Consider the following 23,261-nt stretch of genomic DNA (forward strand, 5'->3'; position numbering starts at 1 on the left):
AATGACAGAATGCTTGCAAAACTTAATTTTATGGCACTTTTTGAAAAGGGGAAAGCTCACTAACATTCATGATCTAAGTTCTGCTTACATAGTACTGGCCAGTGATGCAGAAGAGGCAAGCACACACATCTGACAAAGTAAAAGTACTCCATGCAAATGCAAAAGATGTATCAGGCAAATAATTAGGATGTTTTCCTACATAGAATAAGAACAAAACCAAGAAAGGCAGGCTTTTAAGTATTTTACTTATTACACCTTGCTTGATTCAAAAGAAATTTGGTTCCCTGGATTCAGCGAAGAGAATTTAAAACATCAGAATGTCAATCTGTGTATGCAACTAAGGGTGGGTGGCAGGAGAGATTTCTTAAGCCTGTATTGGCGATGATCTACCAAGAATTATGATAGTCTTTTTCATAATCAGACACATCTCTAAGAAAATGAATATTCTCACTTCTTGTACCAGCTAGGAATTATGTAATTAAATCTGATAATTATTGTGAATTTAATCTATGTAAAACAAGAAAAATAAATTACTTTTAGCCTTACTATCTGGCTGTAGAGAACAGATCAATACAAATCCTTACTTTAAATCAGATAATTAGAGCAGAGTTCTGTACATTTTACGTTTCACTAAGTTATACTGACGAGCCTATAAGTAAATAAAAGCCAGTTTCAAGGACTGTCAAATCCTATCAAGCCAACACAACCACGATCAAAGAAATGTTTTCAAAGCCAAGCAAGTTCAAAGTTTCACAAAGACTTCATGTTCAGAGTATTCACTGTACACTGTGCTACAAAGTCATAAATTCAAAAGTATGTGATAGTTTTAAAGAGTTCTGATTCAGTCAGATTTCGTTAGTTAAAAACAAAATGGTTTCGGTTTTTTATTCTAAGTGCATAAACAGACATTTTATTCAGTATAGAATCAGCCAAACAATAACCTGTGACTTCAACAAATGGATTAAAAGACACAAATAAGAACTCTATTTGACCTCAGTCTCTAAGTCTTCTTCACCCACAGTAAGTGATCAAATAGATCATGGTAATACGGACTTTTATTACCATTAAAAACAGAATAAAACACCAAAAAATAAAATTATTTTCATACTCCATATATATCTCTTTACTGGAATCTCTCGGAGATACAGGTCTTATGTCTGAAACTCACAAATGAACAAATAATTTTATAAGTAGTTTCACAAAATCCGAAAACTAGGAACACCTGGCTGGCTCAAGTCAGTATAGCACGAGACCCTTGATCTCGGGATTGAGAGTTCAAGCCCCATGTGGCATGTAGAGATTACTTAAACATAAAATCTTTAAAAAATAATAAAAATAAAATAAGATCTCAAATGTAGTGAAAATGCAGAATGTTTTCATCATAGTAACCTCACTGAAATGTTTAAGATTTTGGTCCTGGCCTCCAAACACCACCCTGTTCTTAGATTTCCACCAATCCTAGGCTACCATCTGACTTCATTATAATTCCTCCAATGAATGTACACAGATAAATAACTACACCAGCTTTCCATCAAAGCTTAAGAAAGTCTTTTCAGAAAGAAAATTTACAGAAAAAAATATATATATTCTGAAATGCAGCTATTTTCACTAGCTCAGGCATGGACTATTAAACTGAGCGTGTAGACAAGTCTTGACAATACAACTTACTGTAAATGGGATTCTATTCCAAATGCAAAACTTCAGATTTTCTCTCTTGGGAGAGCTCATTAAACTTGGCCTGAATCCCAAAGTCATAGCCTTATAGCCATCCACCCCTACTGTGTCTGTCAGCTCTCCCTCCTCAAGCCATCATTCTTCCATCTCAGTTTTCCAACATCTACATAAATGCTCAGCCTTATCAACTGCCAAACAGGCAAAAACAGCCAATTCCAACCTGTATCAGTCATCAGAAGCAAGCAACTCACATAAAGCGTTTCTTCATTTTATACATGGCATTTACGAAGTATTTTGGGGCTCATGAGGAGATTGAATCACAACCTCCTACATCATCTCAATGTTCTTGCCCTCCCTCAGATTTTCCTCCTCCCACACCCCAAAGTTAAAAGGCACAAACCAATTATATCTTTAGCTATTCTCTTAGTTTGAAATGTCTACTTTGCATTCAACATTGAATGATGGGTTTCCTGAATACAGAACTGTAGGTTAATGCTTTTTTTCTCATTACTTTGAGGGTATCATTAGACTATCTTCTGGTTTCTACTTCTCTATTAAAATAGAAGCTATCTGTCTGCCATTCCCTTCTGGGTTACCCGTCCTTTGAAACTGCCCCCCGACCCCAGCACCTCCACACCAAAGTCTCCACTATTCTCCAGTCTCATGATCATATGTCTAGTAGGAATGTCTTCTTTATCTGATTTAGTATTCGTTGGCTTCTCATTTGTATACTTCACCCAATGCTGAACAGGGTTCTGCCATCATACCTTTTCTTTATTATGTCTCCTCCATGCTCTTCTCTTTTTCTGAGATTCAACAGGTTCAACATGTGACACATTTTCATCCTATCTCTCCATATCTCTTAATCTTTCTTTTATACTTTTAATCTTGGTCTGTCTTCCATTTCAGCTCTGAGCCCTTTCACTGTGTCTAATGTGCTTAACCAGTCTATTTATTTACATTACTATGTATCATTTATAAAAGATCCCTTTGGTTCTTTTTCAAACCTCTGGTCATTTTCCACTCTTTATCCTACATTATATTCTCAATCTCTTATTTATACACAGTAGACAAACTTATTTTATATTCCATATGGTAATTCTAATATCCACAGCCTTTGAGAGCTTCTGTAGTTTGTCTTATCTCCTGACTCTCAGCATAGTTTTCTTCTATGGATGTTCATTCTTATGAGCTCGTGTCCTTGGAACTCTATCTGTGGGGAATCATAGAGGCCTTGGTTTAAAAAGAGTTCTTCCAGGGGCGCCTGGGTGGCGCAGTCAGTTAAGTGTCTGACTTCAGCTCAGGTCACGATCTCGCGGTCCATGAGTTCGAGCCCCACGTTGGGCTCTGGGCTGATGGCTCAGAGCCTGGAGCCTGTTTCCAATTCTGTGTCTCCCTCTCTCTCTGCCCCTCCCCCGTTCATGCTCTGTCTCTGTCTCAAAAATAAATAAATGTTAAAAAAAAAATTAAAAAAAAAATTGGTTTTCCGTATTTAAAAAAAAAAAAAAAAAGAGTTCTTCCACAGATGTTTGTTCTCTTCTGATGGGTTCACTACCAATCCATTTAAAAAAAATTTTTTTTTTAAAGCCACATACATAGTATGAATCCTGGCCCCAGAACAGTGTGACTGTGGCCCTCTAGTTAAAATTCTTTCTGACAGCCCCCCCACCCCCCAGGAGGATGTTGCCCTTTGGGAGTCCTTAAATTATCCCGGAGTCTCCCCTCTGTCCACACTTCACTGGCCTCAGCCTTTATCTCTTGTGCCCCATGTTCAGAGCCCATCCAAACTCAGTCTAGGCTACCAGAAAGTGGCACATAATTTCAGGGCACATATCAGGTTTATAGCATTAACAAATCCCAACCTCAGGAAAATTCCTTTACTTTCTCATAAGCATGGCTATTTATTAAAAAGATTTATTTATTTATGTTTATATATGTTTTAATACAGAATACATACCAACATATGCATATGTGGTGTAATATATTGCCCAGCACATGTAAGTCTATCAGTAAGTATTTCTAATCCTCCATATGGCCAGAAATAGAGGCAGGCTTTTTTAAAACAATAATGAGGACTAATAAAATGTTATCTAGTATCAGCTACTTTACTAGGACACATATACTTTGGCAAAAAGAGTTTGTTTTTCATTACAAAGGGGTCAATGCTCATAAATGTTTCCAATTATTACTATTCCACCACTTCACTAGCTACTAGTACCTTCTATGTGCAGGTATTTAATACACAGTATTTCCACTCTGTAAAAATTCCCATGGTGGGGGCTGTCAATCCTATTTTGTACATAGAGACCCTGAACCTCCCAGAGGTTCATTAACTGGCTCAAAAATCACATCACTTTGAGGCTTAAATCTGAGTCCTCACAACTCTTTCCCACTGTGCCATGATCCCACTCCTTATGGAAGGCAGGGTAGACCCAGAAGCAGCACTGATCCTGCCATCTCCGAGGGATCCTGGGAGCAGTCATTAGAAAGAACAGGAGTACAGCTTAAACAGGGCAACTTGTGTGAAGTTAAAATGTAAAGAAGAACTTAGATAATCTATGAAAAACCAAATGTCAATGTGTAAATTATTTTAAGAGAATACTAATTTGTCCTTTGTCCACTCTAAAGGCCAAGTAAAAGGAAGTCAAATTGCAACATGAGGCATTTTCTCCAAATGTTATTTCCTGATTACAAAGTGTACACAATAGCAAATTAACTTGAAGGACATGATAAATTTCCCTTCTGCGGTAACCTTTAAACATAGAATGACCCTGTAATAAAGTTAAAACATGTCCCAAACAAATGCACAAAGGAACAGTTTCCCAAGTATTAGTACTATTTTATTTCAAAAGGATTTTTACAAGCAATAGCTGTGCTAAATGCTCAGGTAATCAGCTCTCAGGCTGTTATCTTTAAAAATCTCACATCTAAGATACCGGGGGAGTCAAGTAGGCAGTGAATGGGGAAAATGGGGACTCTCACAGTGCACTGATGTGAGTGCACACTTTTCAAAGGGTGATTTGACAATATCTATCTGTATGTAAACCCACCCTATTTTTCCACTCAGTAATTCCACTTGAGGGCATCTATGCCAGCAAAACATGCATGAGTGCAAAGATGTTTGCTGCAACACAGCTACACCAACTCGAAGACAATGGTTCTATCACTATTCTTCCGAATACTCTAAATTAGCTAAAATGAATTAAATTAACTCTATGTGAACTGACAAATTATCTCCAGGGCACATTTCAAAATATGTCATTTATTTACACCATATAAAACGTACACCTTCACATTTAATGTAACAATACACAGAAAAACAAGGACATACAAACTGTCATAGGGAAAGGAATCACATGGAGATTAAAAAAAATCTTTCCCAGGGGCACCTGGGTGGCTCAGTCGGCTGGGCGTCCGACTTTGGCTCGGGTCATGATCTCGCAGTTTGTGAGTTCGAGCCCCGTGTCAGGCTCTGTCAGGCTCAGAGCCTAGAACCTGCTTCAGATTCTGTGTCTCTCCATCTCTCAGCCCCTCCCCTGCTCGTGCTCTGTGTCTGTCTGTCTCTCAATAATAAACGTTAAAAAAAAAATTTTTTTTAATCTTTCCCATTTTACAGCGATATTACTGTAATAATACAGTAATACTGTGTATACAGTAATACAGTAATACTGTAATAATACAGTAATATTACCAGACAATACAACGTGGTATTACAGGGATTATTTACATATACACACACACAAACACACAATACACATTTATATTTTTACACGTATTTATATTTTATATATAAACAATGATAATCAAAATATCTGATACGCCTGCTTACACATTTCCTACAAATCTCTTCCACACCAAACACGCACGCACGTACCCAAACTCCTCTCCCCAAGCAGCAGTGTCTGAGCACACGCACCACGCCTTCACATTCACGCCCAGAGCCCAGCAGTGACATGAGCCCTGGAAGCTTGTTCTCACATCTCTCAATGAAATGTCTTGACATTTATGTGTATTTTTAAATATCACAAGTGTTTCTAGAAACATATTTGCACATAATTTCATACCACTGAAATTCAGCATATGAACTCTGGTTATTACAAGTAACAGAGCCAATAAACATGTGATTTTGATACATGTGTTTGGAAGGGGGGAAATTTTTTTTAAAAACCAGATTTCTAGAAATGTCTAGAAAAATACAAGAACCATAGGATATCTCTCCCCCAAAAGTTACAGAGACAAAGATTAAGGTAATAAATGGCAAAAGAATATAAGATGGTCTCAACCAAAATTAATTTAAGTAAAATACAGCAAAAATCAGGTAAATTCATCTTATTTGCTTGAACCAACCAGAGACTGAGAAATTATTTCACAGCAGCAAAAACTGTCATATATTTCTTGAGTTATTTTTTACAATGATTTTTACTATATTTCCATTTAAAGCTACAATGAATTTATATGGCATCAATTTTAACCAAGTCATATTATATTAAAGTGACATGCCTATCTGAAATAAAACAGATGTGAGTATCCTATTTTATTCATAAATATTAATGCATCAGCATCAAATACCACTTCATAGCCACTAACATCAGTGAACCATATACCAAACAATCTAATTATTATCTGTAGATATCACATCATGAACCTTAAAGGAGAGAAACCAGCAGGACTGTGAGAAAGGAAAAAAGGGGAGAAAGCAGAACACAATTCGTATGTGTACAGGGTATTTTAAACCCTTGATTAAATAAACCAAGTGATGATTTAAAAAACCAACTGATGATTAAAAACAAATGACCATGTGTCTTCTGTTTATGGGAGACTCATATGGAAGGCAGGACCCTAAAAAGTACAAAGTTGCTGTGAACTCTGAGATAAAGTAAAATTGGGTGTGTCTTGAAAATCAGATGACTGGGGCATAAATGGTTCTACACTCTGAACAGGGAAACTCTGTGTCTCTGACAGATGAGCAGAGATTAGGTTGTGACAAAGGTTACTGACAGAAGGGTAAAACATACTTAAGTGCACTGACCAGGGGAAGAGAGGTCACAAGTTCCCTATGGCATGAGAGAAAAACTGATGACTTGGTATACAAAGACTCCAAATCACCACAGTGGCACTACCTAAGACTTAAAAAGGAAACAAAGGGCAAATGGTAGATTAAACAGAGGACATAACTCTGAAGCATTCCTAGGCCAGCAACTAGTAATGCTTTACCTACCTCCTACCCTCCCCCTCGCCTTTTTTTAAACACACTGAACAAAGAAGACTACCCTCACTAAAAAGTAGATTTCAGAGCGAGATAGATAGAAGGAAAAGCCAGTTCTAAATCAAGTGCGTGGGTGCTTTTTAAAGGGGAAGAATGCTAGCCAGAGACAAGACTGCGAGCAAGACCTCTACTTTCAAGCCTTTCCCAAAAAGAAAACCTGAAGGCCAGCAAAGCCTGTGACCACCTGGCTAGCACACTCCACTTCCCACCCTGATGCCGATCACAAAATCACCACTAACTCTTTGTCACTGGGCTCAGGAAGGATGAGGTGCACTGATGTGGATGTTGCCAGTAGCAAGAGAAAAGGGAAAAGCCCCCCAAAATATAAAATTATTAGAGCCCAACAGGAAGCTGGCCAGACAGGTCACTCTCCGTTCCTTTCAGAACAGAGCAGGGGACATCGCACTAGAGCTCGTGTTACCAGAGGACTAGCAGAGTGCCACAGCACTTCTCACACAACCTTTCTACCGAACGGACAAAGCAGGAGAGTCACACTTCCTTTAGTATCTGAAGTTCTTCTGCATTAGAAGAAAAGAAAGCTGAGGTCATACAATATTTAGGTATCCATGTTAGTATATTTAGATTAGAACTGAGTGGAGGAAAGCTGAATATTTTTTACAAGTATAAAAACAAAATCACACCCACCTTACTCTCCTGCTTCAGGTCTTTCACTTGCACAAACTGCTGATTTAGAGTAACAGACTCTTCCTGAGCCCACCAACTACTGTGGAACCATCATCATCTGCTACCCAACTACTTACAATTCCCAATATACACCATGTTTCATGGTCTCTGTGTTTCTTCATCACTGTGCCTGGAATGAGCCTCCCAACTTTGATAATTACTTCACAAGAGTCAATTCAGCCACTATTTCCTCCAAGAAACCTTTCTTCAGCAGTTAGGCTGAAGTTATCTACCTTTCTTCAAAAAGGAAAGAGATGTCTATCATCAGTGAACACATCTATCCCTGAATCCACCTTCTACAGTAAATCATCTGTTGTAGTACTTTCTTCCTCCATTCCACCCAAAGCTGGGTAGGGGCAGGACAAGACTTATAAATAGGAATATCTGGGTTTTTTATTTTAATTATAATAATTATTTTAATTATTTATTTTAAATAAATAATTATTTATTTTATTTAAATTATCATTTAATTCATGAACATTTCAGATGTTCATTAGAAAAATTCAGAAGGTACAGCAAATCAAAAGAAAAACTGCTGATAAATTCCCAACCTCCCTGAGATCCCATCTTTTTTCCTTATTTTTAAAAATTATTATTTATTTGAGAGAGAGTGTGTGTGACAACGGGGAGGGGGGGGGCAGAGAGAGAGAGAGAGAGAGAGGGAGAGAATGAATCTTAAGCAGGCTCCACATTCAGTGTGGAGCCCAATGCGTGGCTCCATCTTACGACCATGGGATCATGACCTGAGCTGAAATCAAGAGTCGGATGCTCAACTGACTGGGCCACCCAGGTGCACCGAAGATCCCATCTTACTACATGTTGTAGCCCTAACACCCAGTACTGTTACATCAACCATAAATTATAAAGTATGTGCTCAATACATTTTTTAAGCTAAAACTGAATCTAATGTCTTGATGATAAATGGATTTTTATGTAGTTATGCCAGAAAATATAAAATTCTTACTTTTCATATTTTATTTTATCTTTTTTTGTACTTTTCATATTTTAAATGTCACAAACAAATCTACCTCCCCTGCCTCCCCTGATGTCCACCTCCACCAAAGGACCAAGAGGGTTAATGGCTCCCCAAGAAGTACACCTTAACTATCTTGTGTTTTGAGTTGTAAAAAAATGCATAAAAGAAAACTAAGGACATATGTTATCTCTGCATATGTCTTAGCTAAGTCTATGCCAGTAATCACAGCAAGCCACATGAGGTAAGTTATCTGCTTTTATCATCTTACCTCTGATATGTTTTCCCCTTACAGTGGTTACAAATTTTGACTTTATCAACACAGGTCAGGAGAATTAGGAAGTCTAATCCAATACCCTGCTCTTTTCACCCTTCTGTAAGAAACTGTGAGCAGTGTCAATGTGTGTCAGCTTAAACATGCAGTGTACCTAAGGCCTTTTCCCGATACATCTGGCAAGCATTTTAATAATGTGTGTAAAATGCCCAGAAATCTTTTTTACATTATGAACAAAGGCAGTTGGATTAGTGGAACAAATGAAATCCACAAATGAAGAAGTAACAGATATATTCTGCTGTTAATTAAAAAAAACAATTAAGTTTTAAAAACATTCTCAGGGGCACCTGGCTGGCTCAGCAGGTAGAGCATGGAACTCTTGATCTCAGGGTTATGGGTTCGAGCCCCACACTGGGTGTAGAGATTACTTAAAAATAAAATCTTTAAAAATTTTATTTAGAAAAGAACATTCACAAAAGAAAAACAAGGATGACGAGTAAGGGAAGGGTTTTAGATATTGTCTGAATCCTACTTTCCACTGCCTGGAGGAAAATTTTTTCCATTTTTAAAGGATTCATTTCTATCCATCAATAAACAAAAATTCTGAAAGCTCCCCATCTTCATAAATTTCCAAACAATACCTCAGAAGCAAAACACTGCAGTTGCAATAGATTACAAAAGAAAAAAAACAATGGTTAACAGGATACAAACACAAAAGAAAAAGGTTAACCAATCCTATAATCTTGCTTGAGTGCATATATAAGTTCATTTATTACATAAAATAAGGTTTGTTGAGTCAGCCAGCAGTGAGGTCCAAGATTACGCCTCTCTACCAAGCTCACAGGGGATGTCCATCCTGCTGGTCAGAGCAGAGGACCACTCTTTGAATGACAAAGGGAGAGAAATGAGAAAAAAGATAATTTTGAACTTACTTAGTAGGAATACTCTTAAGATTAAGTCAATAGTTTGGACACTTTGTGGAGATAGTCACATCAAACCAATGCTGATGCTTTTCCTGTCTTCCTGTTGCCTTAATACAAAAGTTACTTAAAACAGAAAAATACTGTTTTCTTTAAGAAGCACACGAAAAGGGGTACCTGAGTGGCTCAGTCAGTTGAGTGTCTGACTCCTGACTGTGGGGTCAGGTCGTGGTCCCAGCGTTGTGGGACGGAGCACCACATAGTTATCCACGCTCAGCACAGAACCTGCTTAAGATTCTTTCTCTCTCCCTCTCCCTACTCACGGTCTCTCTCTCTCTCTCTCTAAAAATTAAAATTAAATATTTTTTTAAAAAAAGAATCACATGAAGAAAGATTTCAGTGATCTCTGAATTATGAGCCAACACAACCCCAAAGTCATGCTTGTTTTACTATTCACAAATGCAACTCACATCCTAACCTCTCAATAAAAATACTTATTTTCTAATAAAATTCAAATACTTAATGCATGTTGTTCACATTTATTCTGCATGGAAACTCAAGCTTTACACCACTCCATCTATGAGATTTATCATTATATTTTAATCTGGAAAAAGTACTCACTAATATATCTATGAAACTTTTTTTTTCATATTTCAAAGCTGACAATGTGGAATTCAAGAGTTCTAAGGTGAAGGTACAAAGCATCAAGAATATGCACAGTATGATCTTGATCTTTTTGTACTTGTTGAGGGCTGAAGGTACAAAGCATCAAGATAAAATAATCAGCTGATGATGTGTTCATGTGAGTTAGTAACCTTTTAACATTTAATGCACAGCACTGCTTGATTTATCAAAACCTAAGAATTTCTTTCATCTTAATATATCCACTGCCTCCTACATTCTAACTCAAAAACTAAGAAGAAAATCCAAGGACAATTTCGCAAAGCGCCCAAAGCTGATATATTTGTTCATAATTAATTCTCTAAATTACCATTTAAAAAGGGCGAAGTGGATGGCATGACTGTTACTAGTTTTGGGGGTGGGAGGGCTGTTTTTAAAATACATTATGACGTACATATATCTACCAACAAATCGTGGTAGGAAGTCACTAAATGTAAAGAAGGGATCTTATCTTTGCAAGTATGCACATCAATCAAAATAAAGTCACATGTCAAGGCAACTAATTCTGCATTCATAAAAGAGATTCAGGCACCAAGTTAAATCTCAAGGGAGAAAAAATCTTTTGCTTTTATTCCACACTAAAACAAAATTATATGGAATGCATAAATGCAACACAGGCTAAATCAAAATTATGTGTAAGAATATATTTAGCAATTTAACTAGGTATCCTGTTGTGTAACTTTGTTTTTATTTCTGAACAAAGTAAAAGTTTCCTTAGCCTTAAATGCCCCAGATTGCCTTTATAAATTAACAACTGACAAACAAAACCCCCTTTTAAAATGATACCAGTAGATTAAGTCTACTAAAATATTGCCTATATACCCTAATCCTGCCTGCCTGCCTCTGATCATGTCGCTCCTGGACCTGAATACATACCCCACCCTAATTCTACACATTCAAACCTTACCCTCCAAATTGCCTCCTCTACTAGAAGTGGTATGACTACCCTCTGATTTCATTGAGGGTTTTATCTTTACACCTTCAAGCCTGTATCCATTCTATCACACACATCATCTCCAAACATGTCGCAGCCCCCGCGCAACACCACGAGAGCAACTTGCACACCTTGGTAGCTTCCACACTGACTAGGACTAATTAGTAGTTGAAGTTAGTAACTTCAGAGATAGGCTGAAGCCGTGATATGCAGATTAGGATCCACAGCACCATCGGGGAAGGTTTGGGGCATGAAAATTCTTGGGCTCCACCCCCAGACCCACTGAATCAGAAACTTTAGGGCTGAGGCCCAGCTCTATGTATTTAACAAACCCTCCATGTGATTCCAATGTGACTAAAGTGTAAGAAACAATGGGGCTTAGGATGGCCAGTGGCTTAGTCAGTTAAGCATCCCACTTTGGCTCAGGTCATGATCTCACAGTTCATGGATTCAAGCCCTGCATCGGGCTCTATGCTGACAGCTGGGAGCCTGGCACCTGCTTTGGATTCTGTGTCTCCCTCTCTCTCTGCCCCTCCCCTGTTCACACTCTCTCTCAAAAATAAATAAACATTAAAAAAAGAAAGAAAAAAAAATGGGGCAAAAAGAGTCAGTGTGAGAGTGAGGTAATAGTCACAGCTACAACTGAAAGTATCACATACTAACATTCAGAACAGAGGAGGTGGCAGGAAAGAGGTGCTGGCCTTGAAGTCACTCTCCTTTTAAATGCACTAATACCTAAAGTCCTTTCACAGAGTGGAGGATCTTTTAAAATCATCCCCTCTTTCAGGGCACCTGGTGGCTCAGTAGGTTAAGCCTTAGTCTCTACTCAAGTAATGATCTCGTGGTTTGCCAAGTTCGAGCCCCTCGGGCTCTGTGCTGTCAGTATGGAGCCTGCTTAGGATTCTCTCTCTCCCCCTCTTTCTTTGGCTCTTCCTCGCTTGTACTTTCTCTCTCTCAAGATAAATGAATAAACTTAAAAAAAAATTTGTTTTAATCATTCCCTCTTTTATTCTATATATTGCTTTTACCATGTAGATATAAGACGAAGACAAAGGCTGTCTTCTAAATTACTGATACACATGAGAAGTATAGATAAACCTGAATTATTCTGAAAGATAAACTATCCTGTAATGTCTACAATTAGACCACACAGAAGAAGCCATTCTCTCAGAGTGTAAAGCAGGTTTTACCAGATACTTTATACCACAGCTAATCAGTCTAATTATAATGGGTTTTCACTACTGAGGCACTCCCTCAAAATTTACCTTTATTTACCTGCATGGGGGTTGCTTTAAAAGAAAGACAAAAGGAAAATTATGTCTCACATTCGACCAAACATATCATGAGTAAACATCTACGTAATATAAAGTGGCCATAATCCAAAAGAAATGACTTTGTACTGAACATGTGATTTATATAGCCAAAGACCAGTCACTCAGAAATGATCAGGAACACTGAGGCTATGCTTAAGCAAATGTAATTTAAATAAAAGCCAAAAGGGGCACCTGGGTGGCTCAGTTGGTTGACGGCCAGATTTTGGCTCAGGTCATAATCTCACAGTTCCTGGGTTCTAGCCCCCATCAGGCTCTCTGCTGTTAGCACAGAGCCTGCTTCAGATCCTCTGTCTTCCTCTCTCTCTGCCCCTGCCCCGTTCATGCTCTCCCTTTCTCAAAAATAAACAAACATTTAAAAAAAATTTTTTTAATAAATAAAGCCAGAAAAGAGAAGTGAATCTCTTAAAAACAACAGTTTCTATACTGTATTATCACAAATAAAGCAGCTGTTAGTGAGCTCTCTTGCTCCACTATACAGCCCAACTGTTAAAACCAGAAATAGATAAGACTGATTAACTGATGCTCTAATGAAAAGCCACAGTGCTTATTTCTAACCACACTTTCTTAAGTCACTGACAAAGACATTTTGCAAAGACCTGAATAGCCCAACCGCCAGACCAGAAAAGCCTTGATAGCAACAGAATGACCATACCCAACTCGTCCCCTTCCCTGCCCATGGATCATGGGCTGAACCTATACTGACCCCAACCCACAATCACGTGTTCCCTGCCTGCTCTCTTGCATGTATGCTCCCAACCTCTCTCTATAACAGTGTAGGTGTCCATCTTGCTGGCAGAGAGGTCAGTGTTGGCAAACCTAGCCAGGAGCTGTCCAGCCCCCCTGGGGTTCCTGGCACAGAAGAATCCACCCCAGTAGCACCAGGGCTCACCCACTCATTCCCTGAGTTAGTGGCCAGTGATAGATCATTCAGTAACAAAGCTAGTTGTACACAATCTGAAATTCACCTTGCATTACATCCTGAGATAACAAATGTCATGCGAGCTTGTGTTCCCACCATCCAGGGGATATAAGGCACTGGTTCACAAAGTGTGGTCCTGAGATTAACCACAGACAGAGCAGCCTCTGGGTGTTAGAAACACATCTTCTCAGCCTCCACCTCCACTTCGAGAATTAAACACCTGATGATGAAACCTAGAAATCTGTAGTTTAACAAGCCCTCCCGGTGATTCTAATGAATTACTAACATTTAAGAGCCATTGGTCTAAAGATTCTCTTTGAGAGCATCTCCTTAGGATTCTCTAAAGAGAATCTTCACCTGGGCAGAGTGCTACAGGTCTGAACTACCTGGGCTCTTGAGTAATTTCTTTTCACAGACTTAAAGTAATGCTATTCTCTTTGGCATAAGCAATGGCAGCTGGATGTCCCACAGTTACAAGTATAGCCCCTTTTCATTTATAGTAAATCCCCAGGTATTAATTTTAAATTTAATATTTAAATTTAAATGAAGAGAAGTTCTCTGGATATTACAATGAGTAAGTATTCCACTATAGTCCATTTATGTTCTCACTTCTATGTTTAGGATCCAAGGCCACAAATGAAGCCTGGTAAAAGTCCATCAGTGATATGAGACCACAAGACCGTGCAAACAGGCAGGAAGGACAGAAGGAGTAGAAGGGAACAGAAGAAAATAAGAGAACAAATAGGGAAAAAATCAAGACCAAAAGCCAAAATTGTAGAAGAGTACTCTTACCCCTAGATGTAACTGTGACTCATTTATTGTCAACAAAAATGACTCATTTCAGGTGCTTATGTTCCCTTCTCTCCAACGTTAAGCATTATAATTTTATAATTAAAAGTACAGGGGGCAGGCTGTGTAGAGAAATATATTAAAAGAGATTATACTATAATCCTAATATATTACAGACAATGTCTAGACTGAAATGTTTTTGTGTTTTTGGCATCCTGACTTGTAAAATTCAACAAAAGCAATAGGAAAGCCTGAATCCAACCAAATTATGCTCCACAACAGAATAGCAAAGCAAAGCCACAGTTATGCACCAGTGTCACAAAGCTCTGAAACTGCAGCAACACCTAAATTATGCTGGAAACATTAATGGAAATCACATTTTTCTCAGAACACACAAAATTTTCTTAAAATTTCATTTCTAGGTTTGAGTTTCCTTATTTCAGAGCCCGAAAGCTTACCAACAGATCTTCTCATTCAAAATGTGGGTTGCTGAAGAAACTTTAAAGGGTAAAGTGTTAAAAAACCTACATGTACTTAAGTCATCAGAGTATAATGGTACATGCTGGCCAATTTAGATACATTAGGAAGAGATACATAATTGGACATGTATAGACTGAAAAATGTAATTACTTTTATGCTATTTAAAATAAATTATATTATTTCACATTTTGTCCAAATGGCTTATATAAGAAAGAAAAACCTCTCAATAAGATATATTGTTGTGTTACAGGGGTGCTGGGTGACTCAGTCAATTGAGCATCTGTCTTCAGCTCAGGTCATGATATTGTGGTTTGTGGGTTTCGAGCCCTGTGTCAGGCTTTGTGCTGTCAGCTCAGAGCCTGGAGCCTCCTTCAGATTCTGTGTCTCCCTCTCTCTCTCTGCCCCTCCCCCCACCTTGTGCTCTCTTTCTCAAAAATAAACATTTAAAAAAATTTACAAAAAAGACATATTGTTACAAGAAAATTTTCAGCCAAGATTTATGCCCCTGAACCAGAGAAACAGTACATGTGTGAAGAGTCTGTGTCCTTTAAGAATCATTTATAATGGTATTTTCTAGAGTTTAGGTAAACCCTTATTACCTGGTGACTTTCTTGAATCCCCTGGCCAAGAGAAAACATTAGAGTTTTTCTATGCAGGAGAGATATTAGAGAGACAAGCATGGATAGTCCTCTGTATTTCCCTGGGTCTTCAAACTCTTCACCAAAGGTCGCTTAACCTCCTAGTCATTAAATCTGAGAACTTTCCCTCAGACACTATAGTGCTTTCAGAGCAGAGAATGAGATCTCCACATCTCACACCCTAAGAGCCCAGGGCTGGTATTGGTAATTTCATTACTCCTCAAAGCCATTTCTGCACCATTCTTCCTCTAGCCCTCATAAAAATGCTTGCTTACGTAAATTCAACAATACTACTTTCTACTATCTACTTCTCAATTCCCTACTGCATTAGTCACTTCTCCCTCCTTCATTCATTAGGACTTTATACCCCTGTATCAGTCCTCCTATGATCACCTCAAAGCTTGCCATTCAATAGCCTCTCTATTCTCTGGCCACATTATCAACAAGGAGGTTCTCTTCCACTGCCATCAGTTGTTTAATATAAGTCCTCCATGCTAGACTAAGCTCCATGAAGACGAGAACCACAGCCTTCTAGTTCACTGCTGAATCTCCTGCACACAGCACAGTGTATACTCTTAGTTAAGTAAAGTGTTTTTTCATTCCTACTAAATGTAAAAATTAGGAGCTACTATAAGGCCTGTGTAGCTTATAAGAGAACCAACAGGGATAATAAAACATCTGAGAATCATATATGAGAAACAGTCAAAGGATGTTTTACCCAGAGAAAAGTCTTTGTTGGATGATGAATAACTAACGTAAAGTGATAGCTACTTTAAAATTACAAGGTCAACCATATAGAAAAATAAAGGCAACAATGCTGAGACTTGAGATGGGAAACTGGCTCTCCTACTAATTAGTGATTTTATTTAATGTTACTGGACCTCCGTTTCCTCATCTATACATTAAAAGAATTGGACCTTTTGGGTTCCACACATCTATTTCATTCATGACTAACAGTGCTCCAGGTATAGAAAGGAGCCCACGAAGGATATTAAAAGAAGGCAACCCTAAGACCAAAAGCTGTCAAGATATAAGGTGTCCTTATAAAAATATTCTCGAAAAATACTAAGAGACTGAGCAGAACTTAATACACAACTGGACTTCATCAAAAGTCAGCAAACTATAACCCCTGGAGCAGCCACTGTTTCTGTTAATAAACTTTTATTGGAATATAACCGAAGCCATTAGGTCAAGGATTGTCTGTGATGGGTTTTTCCTGGTACAACAGTATGGCTGGACAGCTGTCAAATTAAGCAAATGGCCCACAAAACCTAAAATATTTACTGCCTGGTGCCTTAAGAAAAAGTTTGCTGGTCCTGAACTATATGACATACCAAGTTCATTTTACATTATTATTCACTGGACATACAAAGACTTGCATTAAAATGCTCTTAAATAGAAGGTAGGGCAAAAATGGGGAAAAAAGAATAAGATAATAGGTCAAAAAATGGTCTCAATTCACGTCCCAGTAACTACACTAGTTCTCTCTTTAAGCTAGTGGCTAACTCATCTCCAGTTTCTGGAACCTTATTTCCCAAGAATATACAAGATAAAACAAACATTAAGGATTTAACACGCACCTGCCCTCCTTCACTTTTTGTGCATTCCCTCGACATATGTAGTTTTCAATATAACCAGCACTGCAGTTGATTTTTGACCAATCTGGGTCACAAACATCCAAGAAGTGAGGCCGCAGTCTGCCTATTGAATACTTGGCAATGTCAGTCAGGGACTGACTAGCAGCTGCACCAAATAAAAATGTTCCAATGGCTTTGTAAATAGTGGCTATGTAGTTATTCCTGATAAAGGAATTTGAGTGCAAGAGGTTATAATAAACAGACAGGGCTTCTCCAACAATCATCTGAAAAACAAACAGAAAAATAGTATGTTAAAGCAGGAACCAGGCACTTTAAGCAAAATAAAAAATAGAAAAGAAAATGATAAATCACAATAAAATCTTTATTTTCAAAACACCACCTTTTTTTTTTCCATTTGCAAATGGAGTCAGTTAGGATAGCTAATTCTACACCATGAAAAAAGGTGCTAGATGAATTGTGGATACTGCTTAAAAAGCAATGGCCAAAACAATTTCAAACTCTACCTGAAACAATACGATCTTACTTTTTTTCTTGTACTCAAATACAGTGAGTTTTAATACGCAATGATGTATCACAGAGAACAAAAACCATGGTTTGTTAAAAGAAGACAAACTTCCCCAATTAGAATATCCCTTATATAGTACTTTTTCTGGCAGTCTTCATTTTTATCAAACATTCCTCTGAATCAAACACATCCATCATATTTTAAAAAGTAAAATACTTTCAGGGAGTAAACTAATATAAAAGCAGAGATCTAACATGGAGGCCAAAGGGTACAGAGGGCAGAGATCAGCTGACACACAGCCTCCCAGTCCTGCCTCTACAGACTTGTAGGCCTGGCTTTCTTAGCAAGTCTCATTAACTGATCAAACATACATTTGATAGTCTCCTTCTCCAAGAAAATATTTCAAGTGACTCTTTCCTCTTTATTTTTCACTGACTTTGTTTTGCACTAAAAGTGGAGACAACAAAGCCCCCCCCCCCCCCCCACCGCTTCCAGTAGAGCATGTGTCAGCATAGGCCATTGGTAGTGAGTTTAAAGGCATAAAAAGGCTTCCAAATACTTGACAAGCTCATAGACCAAAACCCTAAGAAATCCAAAAAATACTGAAAGGCAAAATTATAAAAAAAATTTATACTTTCTGATAAAATAATCCACGTTCTAGCCACTTGAGACCAAAATAAATAGTTAAATGACAAGAGTCAGCTTGCTGATATTGGGCGAAGTGGGGAGACACAAGTCACAAAGTTGTGTTTAAGATACAAACTAGTTTCATGGCTTTGTCTTAAATTTTCATTAACAATTTTACAGAAAATTCAAACATTTCCATGTAGTGGAGATAATTTCCAATTATCTTCAGGGTCAGCCTTATCATAGGTAAAACAAATGGTTGTCTTCTGAAAGAGATTTCTTCATCTGTCTCCATGGCTCCTAGAATTCCATAATTAGAATGTTAGAACTCTAACAACTGTGAATTGTAGACTATGAATTGTACAAAAGCAAGAACGAAGTTTTAGTCATTGAATAGAAAGCCAGTACCACCACGGTGGCCTAAAACAGAGCAGGTGGTTAATAAATTTTAATTAAAAGTGTTGCCTCTTGGGTAAAAGGTAAACACCCTTAGTTTCAACATTAAGCCCCACAGAAATACATTCCTCATTATAGTGCTTAATGTGAATGACTTAATTAGATCCTTTTCCCAGGAGAGAAAAACCATATGTACTTCTAGGGATACCACACCTCTGCAATTTTGCTTAGGGCTCTCCCCAAGTGCTTCCAGTAGCCCTGTATTAAAGTATACACTGTCTCCTCTGACTGTTAAGATATTCCAGCAACTGCCTTGATAGATCAACAGCAAGAAAATACTTCTCTCATGTTTCATTATGGAATTGTTCTTTGATCATTTAAAATATAAACCAAGTTTATTAATCAACCACAATCTGAGCAGCTGAAATATCCCCACCTCAGCTGTCTGCTGTTCATCCTGCATAAGCACTCAACTGTTTTCCAACTCTTGATCTTTGGGAGTCTTCCTAGGCATGATGATCATTTTTTAGGACCACCTAAACCCTGGTCTTGACACTAATGACAGCAAGTCAGCTCACTAGGAGAATTCAGAGTACTGGGCACAGATGACAAACTGATTCACCGAAGTAGTGTAAGCTGAAACTTAACCCTAAATGGTGGGAAAGGGCAGAGGGACGCTAAAGCTGACAAACACTAGGCTAGTGTACATCATTTTTTATTATGCCCTCTATCTTAACTGAGGGAAATAGACGAGTTCTAAACTGATTTTCCAAATTAAATGTTGGGATGTGTCTGTGCATTTCACTACACATGACAGCCATGTTTGTTTCATTTTAATATGTTATTCTGCCCTTTGAACCATTTATGCCAATGCTTAGCCTTTTGAAGTCCACACCTAAGCTAACTGTAGTCTTACTTTAGAGCTGGGATCACTTGTTACACATTATTTATACTCCAAAGATACGATAAATTATTAAAGAAATAAAGATAAGTTTGGGGGACTAAAACCAAATACTCTGAAAGATCAAAGCTAATAATTACCTAAATACATGTAATTCAGTCATTTCAAAATAACCTATGCACCACACTGTTTTCTCACCATCGCCTTTAAAAATCCATCAACCAAAAGGATTTATACATCTTTACAGTGTCCCTGTATTATGTGTCTTCCACTCAGGGTCCACCTTCCCAAACGTGTAGTCTAAAATCACTGGTGTACTTCTACTCCTTCCTAAATATCTCTAACTACCTTCGTTCCCGTTATTCTACTGAATATTTTTCCAAAGTCAAAATGGTCTCATTGGATTGAACGGGTATGAAAAGTCAAAATGGTCTCATCAGATTGAATAGGTATGAAGTCTGAATCACAGTCCTGATTTTTTTTAAAGAACTGATAGATTTTCTAGTAAATAAAATTAAATGTTTACACGTTTAACCAAGTGCTGTCTGAAGGAAGTGGAGTTAATGAACAAAGTTAATTTTTTGTTTAATTACTACATAAAACACTGCTCTGTGCAGCGTTTGTTGATACGGTTGACATGAAAATAGGACTTTGATAGCACCTTTAAACAGTATGTTCTTTTTTTTTTTTAAAGAAACCTATATTCAATTTATTTGTTTTATTAAACATAAAGATAACTTTCTCACAGCTCATGATGAAAGAGTCAAAACTTCCAAATTAATGAAATATAAATAACAAGTCCTTACTAAGTGTTGTGTCAGGCACTGCCCTCGATGGGCAGACCATACCCCCACACTTGCTGCCCGCAGTCAGCAACCTTTCCTGATGCAGGCCTTTGGTCTGTAATGGATTTTCTGTAGTTCTGTTGGTGCAGCATCCCTTTTAGCGAGATGCAAAGTCAAGTAGAAATGAAAGACAAATACTTCTGCAGCAGCATTAGAGTACTCCAAGGGACAATCCTGCATGAACTCGGCTACTAAGTTGACCCTTCAAACGGCACAGGTTTGAACTGAGCAGGTCCACTTACACATGGATATTTTTGATAAATACAATACAGTACTGTAAATGTATTCTCCCTTCTTTAGGATCTTCTTACTTTTTCTTTTTTCTAACATACTTTATTGTAAGAATATGGTATGTAACACATGTAACATACAAAATGTGTGGTAATTGACTAGGTTATCAGTAGGGCTTCCAGGTAACAGTAGGCTATAATTAGTTAAGTTTGGGGGGGCATCAAAAGCTATAACATGGATTTATGACTGCACTGGGGGTCAGTGCTCCTAATCCCCACCTTGTTAAAGAGTCAACTATATTTGCAACTAAGTGTCCTACTAAAAATTTTATATTCAAATAGTATCTCAGAAACATATATACTTAAAAATAAAATCTACTCTTACTGCCTCTTTAAAGGAACAATCATAGGCCTGACTTTCTTTCTTTTAGTAGTAAGAATTCAGTTTAAGATGTATCTAGATCAAAGGGATCTGCTGATTTCTTAAAACTTCAGCATACTGCAGGAGAGCCAACCAGTATTACTGTGCAATTACTCTTATTTTATCTGAGCACCTGGGACATGCCACATTCCACCATGCCCAGGTCCATGGCAGGCAGCAACAGTACCCAGAAGAACAGGAACTCACAGTCTCATGAAACAAACTTGTTTATAATGAAGGTTTTCTTTGATTAATTATGTACCACAAATTATGAGTTGATTAATTCTCAAGGCTAATAAGGAACTGTGATTATTCTTGAATAAAACATTAAATTTCTAGGGGCACCTGGGTGGCTCAGTCAGTTAAGCATCTGACTCTTGATTTCAGCTCAGGTCATGATCTCATGGGGTTCGTGAGATTGAATCCTATGTCAGGCTCTGCGTTGACAGCATGGAGCCTGTTTCAGATTCTCTCTCTCCTTCTCTCTGCCCCTCCACTGCTCACACTCCCTCTGTCTCTCTCTCTCTCTCTCAAAATAAACTAAAAAAAAACACATTACATTTCTAAATTAAGGGTTTTTTTTTTCAATAAACTCCAAAACAGACAAGACATATATGTTATCTTGTTAGCCTATCTCCTGAATGGGACCATATTTTTTCCTTTAAACCATATAAATCTTCTTTCTAAAGTTATAAGTTATGGAGCATAAAACTATTTAATCTAAGTCACAGACTCTCTAGGTCAAGACATTATAAAATAATCTAGTCCAATCACTTGAAGTCTACTCCCTGGAACACATTCTCTAAGCATTCCCACCTGAAATTCTAAAAACAATAGTTGCTATTATGTTTTAGTACCAATAAAACTTCTTGTGTTCACTGCTAATCATATATAGAACTTTGGCTTTTCTCTCTAGTTTGTGCCATTATCTAAAAATTCTTTAGGGTGGCTCAGTCGGTTGGGCATTCAACTTCTGCTCAGGTCATGATCTCATGGTTTGTGAGTTTGAGCGTCACATCAGGCTCTATGCTGACAGCTCAGAGCCTGGAATCTGCTTCGGATTCTTTGTCTCCCTCTCTCTCTGCCCTTTCCCTACTCACGCTCTGTCTCTCTCTGCCCCAAAAATAAATAAATGTTAAAAAAAAGTTTTCAAAAAAATAAAAATTCTTTAAAGTAACATGGTTAGAATGAAGTCTTAAGATTAGTTACTTGTGATTTTTTAGAACTCAGTAACTAGAAAGTAGGTACATATACACTGATTCCGCAAATTATAAAATACCCTAGGGTATAAAGTATGCTAAAAACACACTGCTATAACATTCATCTATTTCGTGACTACTGCACCAATAGCAAATGAGAGGTCTACACATCACAGGGACTCCGAAAAAGATTAGCATAAAAGCTACACACTTTCAGTGAGGTTCTTCTAATTATACATTGTTATTCCTTTGGTCCCACTTAAAACAGCTGAGATTTTCTTGATCAAGTAACACCTTCAATTAAAGGTTCGAAAAAACACACACTGTTTTGGACATTTATGCATTCAATAATTAACAGATTAACACAAAATTAAGCCAATTGCCCAAAAGCGATAAACTTGGAAAAGTGGATTTGACTTACAACAATAATACTGAATGGAATGATTATTCCACCTAATAACGCATAAGGTATGGTGTCTTCTTTGTAAGGGTACTTGATGGACTCATCAGTACAGAATATTCCTCGCTGGAAGGGGGTATGCCTTGAAGTAAGAATTGCAAAAGGCAATCCAGCTAGCAAAAGGAATAAATGAAAATATCATTAAAATAGAAATATGAAAATTAATGGCAATAATTATCCCAGAGACTGTTTAAAAATGCATTTGCCATGAAAATAAATAAGAGCACACGTAAAAAGGAAATGCAGCAATGCATGCAACAGAAGTTAAAAAGATTACAGTTTAGATTAAGAAGGTAGAAAGAACAATGCTTAACCAATTTAACGAAGAGTATCTTCTTCCCTTTCTTCTTACCCAAATAAACTAAGCCGATTTTAGGGAAGACAAAAAAAAAACCACAAAACAAAACAAAACTCCCTTCTCATGCTCTTGTTTGCTGTTTAATCACAGGACTTTCAACACTATTCCCAAACCAATTTGTTACACACTTTGCTTCCAAAAGGAAAACAGCATTT

General features: G+C 37.6%; 1 protein-coding gene across 2 annotated transcripts in view; it reads right to left on the minus strand.

Annotated features, from left to right (window-relative positions):
• The window catches only part of PLPP1 (phospholipid phosphatase 1), an 88,882-nt gene that overhangs the window by 12,248 nt on the left and 53,373 nt on the right, over positions 1 to 23,261 (minus strand). Inside the window, exons 2-3 of one of the 2 annotated variants that reach the window (XM_027041915.2) lie at positions 22,710 to 22,861; positions 17,147 to 17,427 (exon numbers count right to left, since the gene is read on the minus strand). In XM_027041915.2, coding sequence (XP_026897716.1) covers positions 17,147 to 17,427; positions 22,710 to 22,861 — 433 coding nt within the window. The remainder of the gene's footprint in view (positions 1 to 17,146; positions 17,428 to 22,709; positions 22,862 to 23,261) is intronic. The other variant, XM_027041908.2, reaches the window with a different exon arrangement.

This window comes from Acinonyx jubatus, chromosome A1, assembly GCF_027475565.1.
Source record: "Acinonyx jubatus isolate Ajub_Pintada_27869175 chromosome A1, VMU_Ajub_asm_v1.0, whole genome shotgun sequence".
Lineage (NCBI taxonomy): Eukaryota > Metazoa > Chordata > Mammalia > Carnivora > Felidae > Acinonyx > Acinonyx jubatus.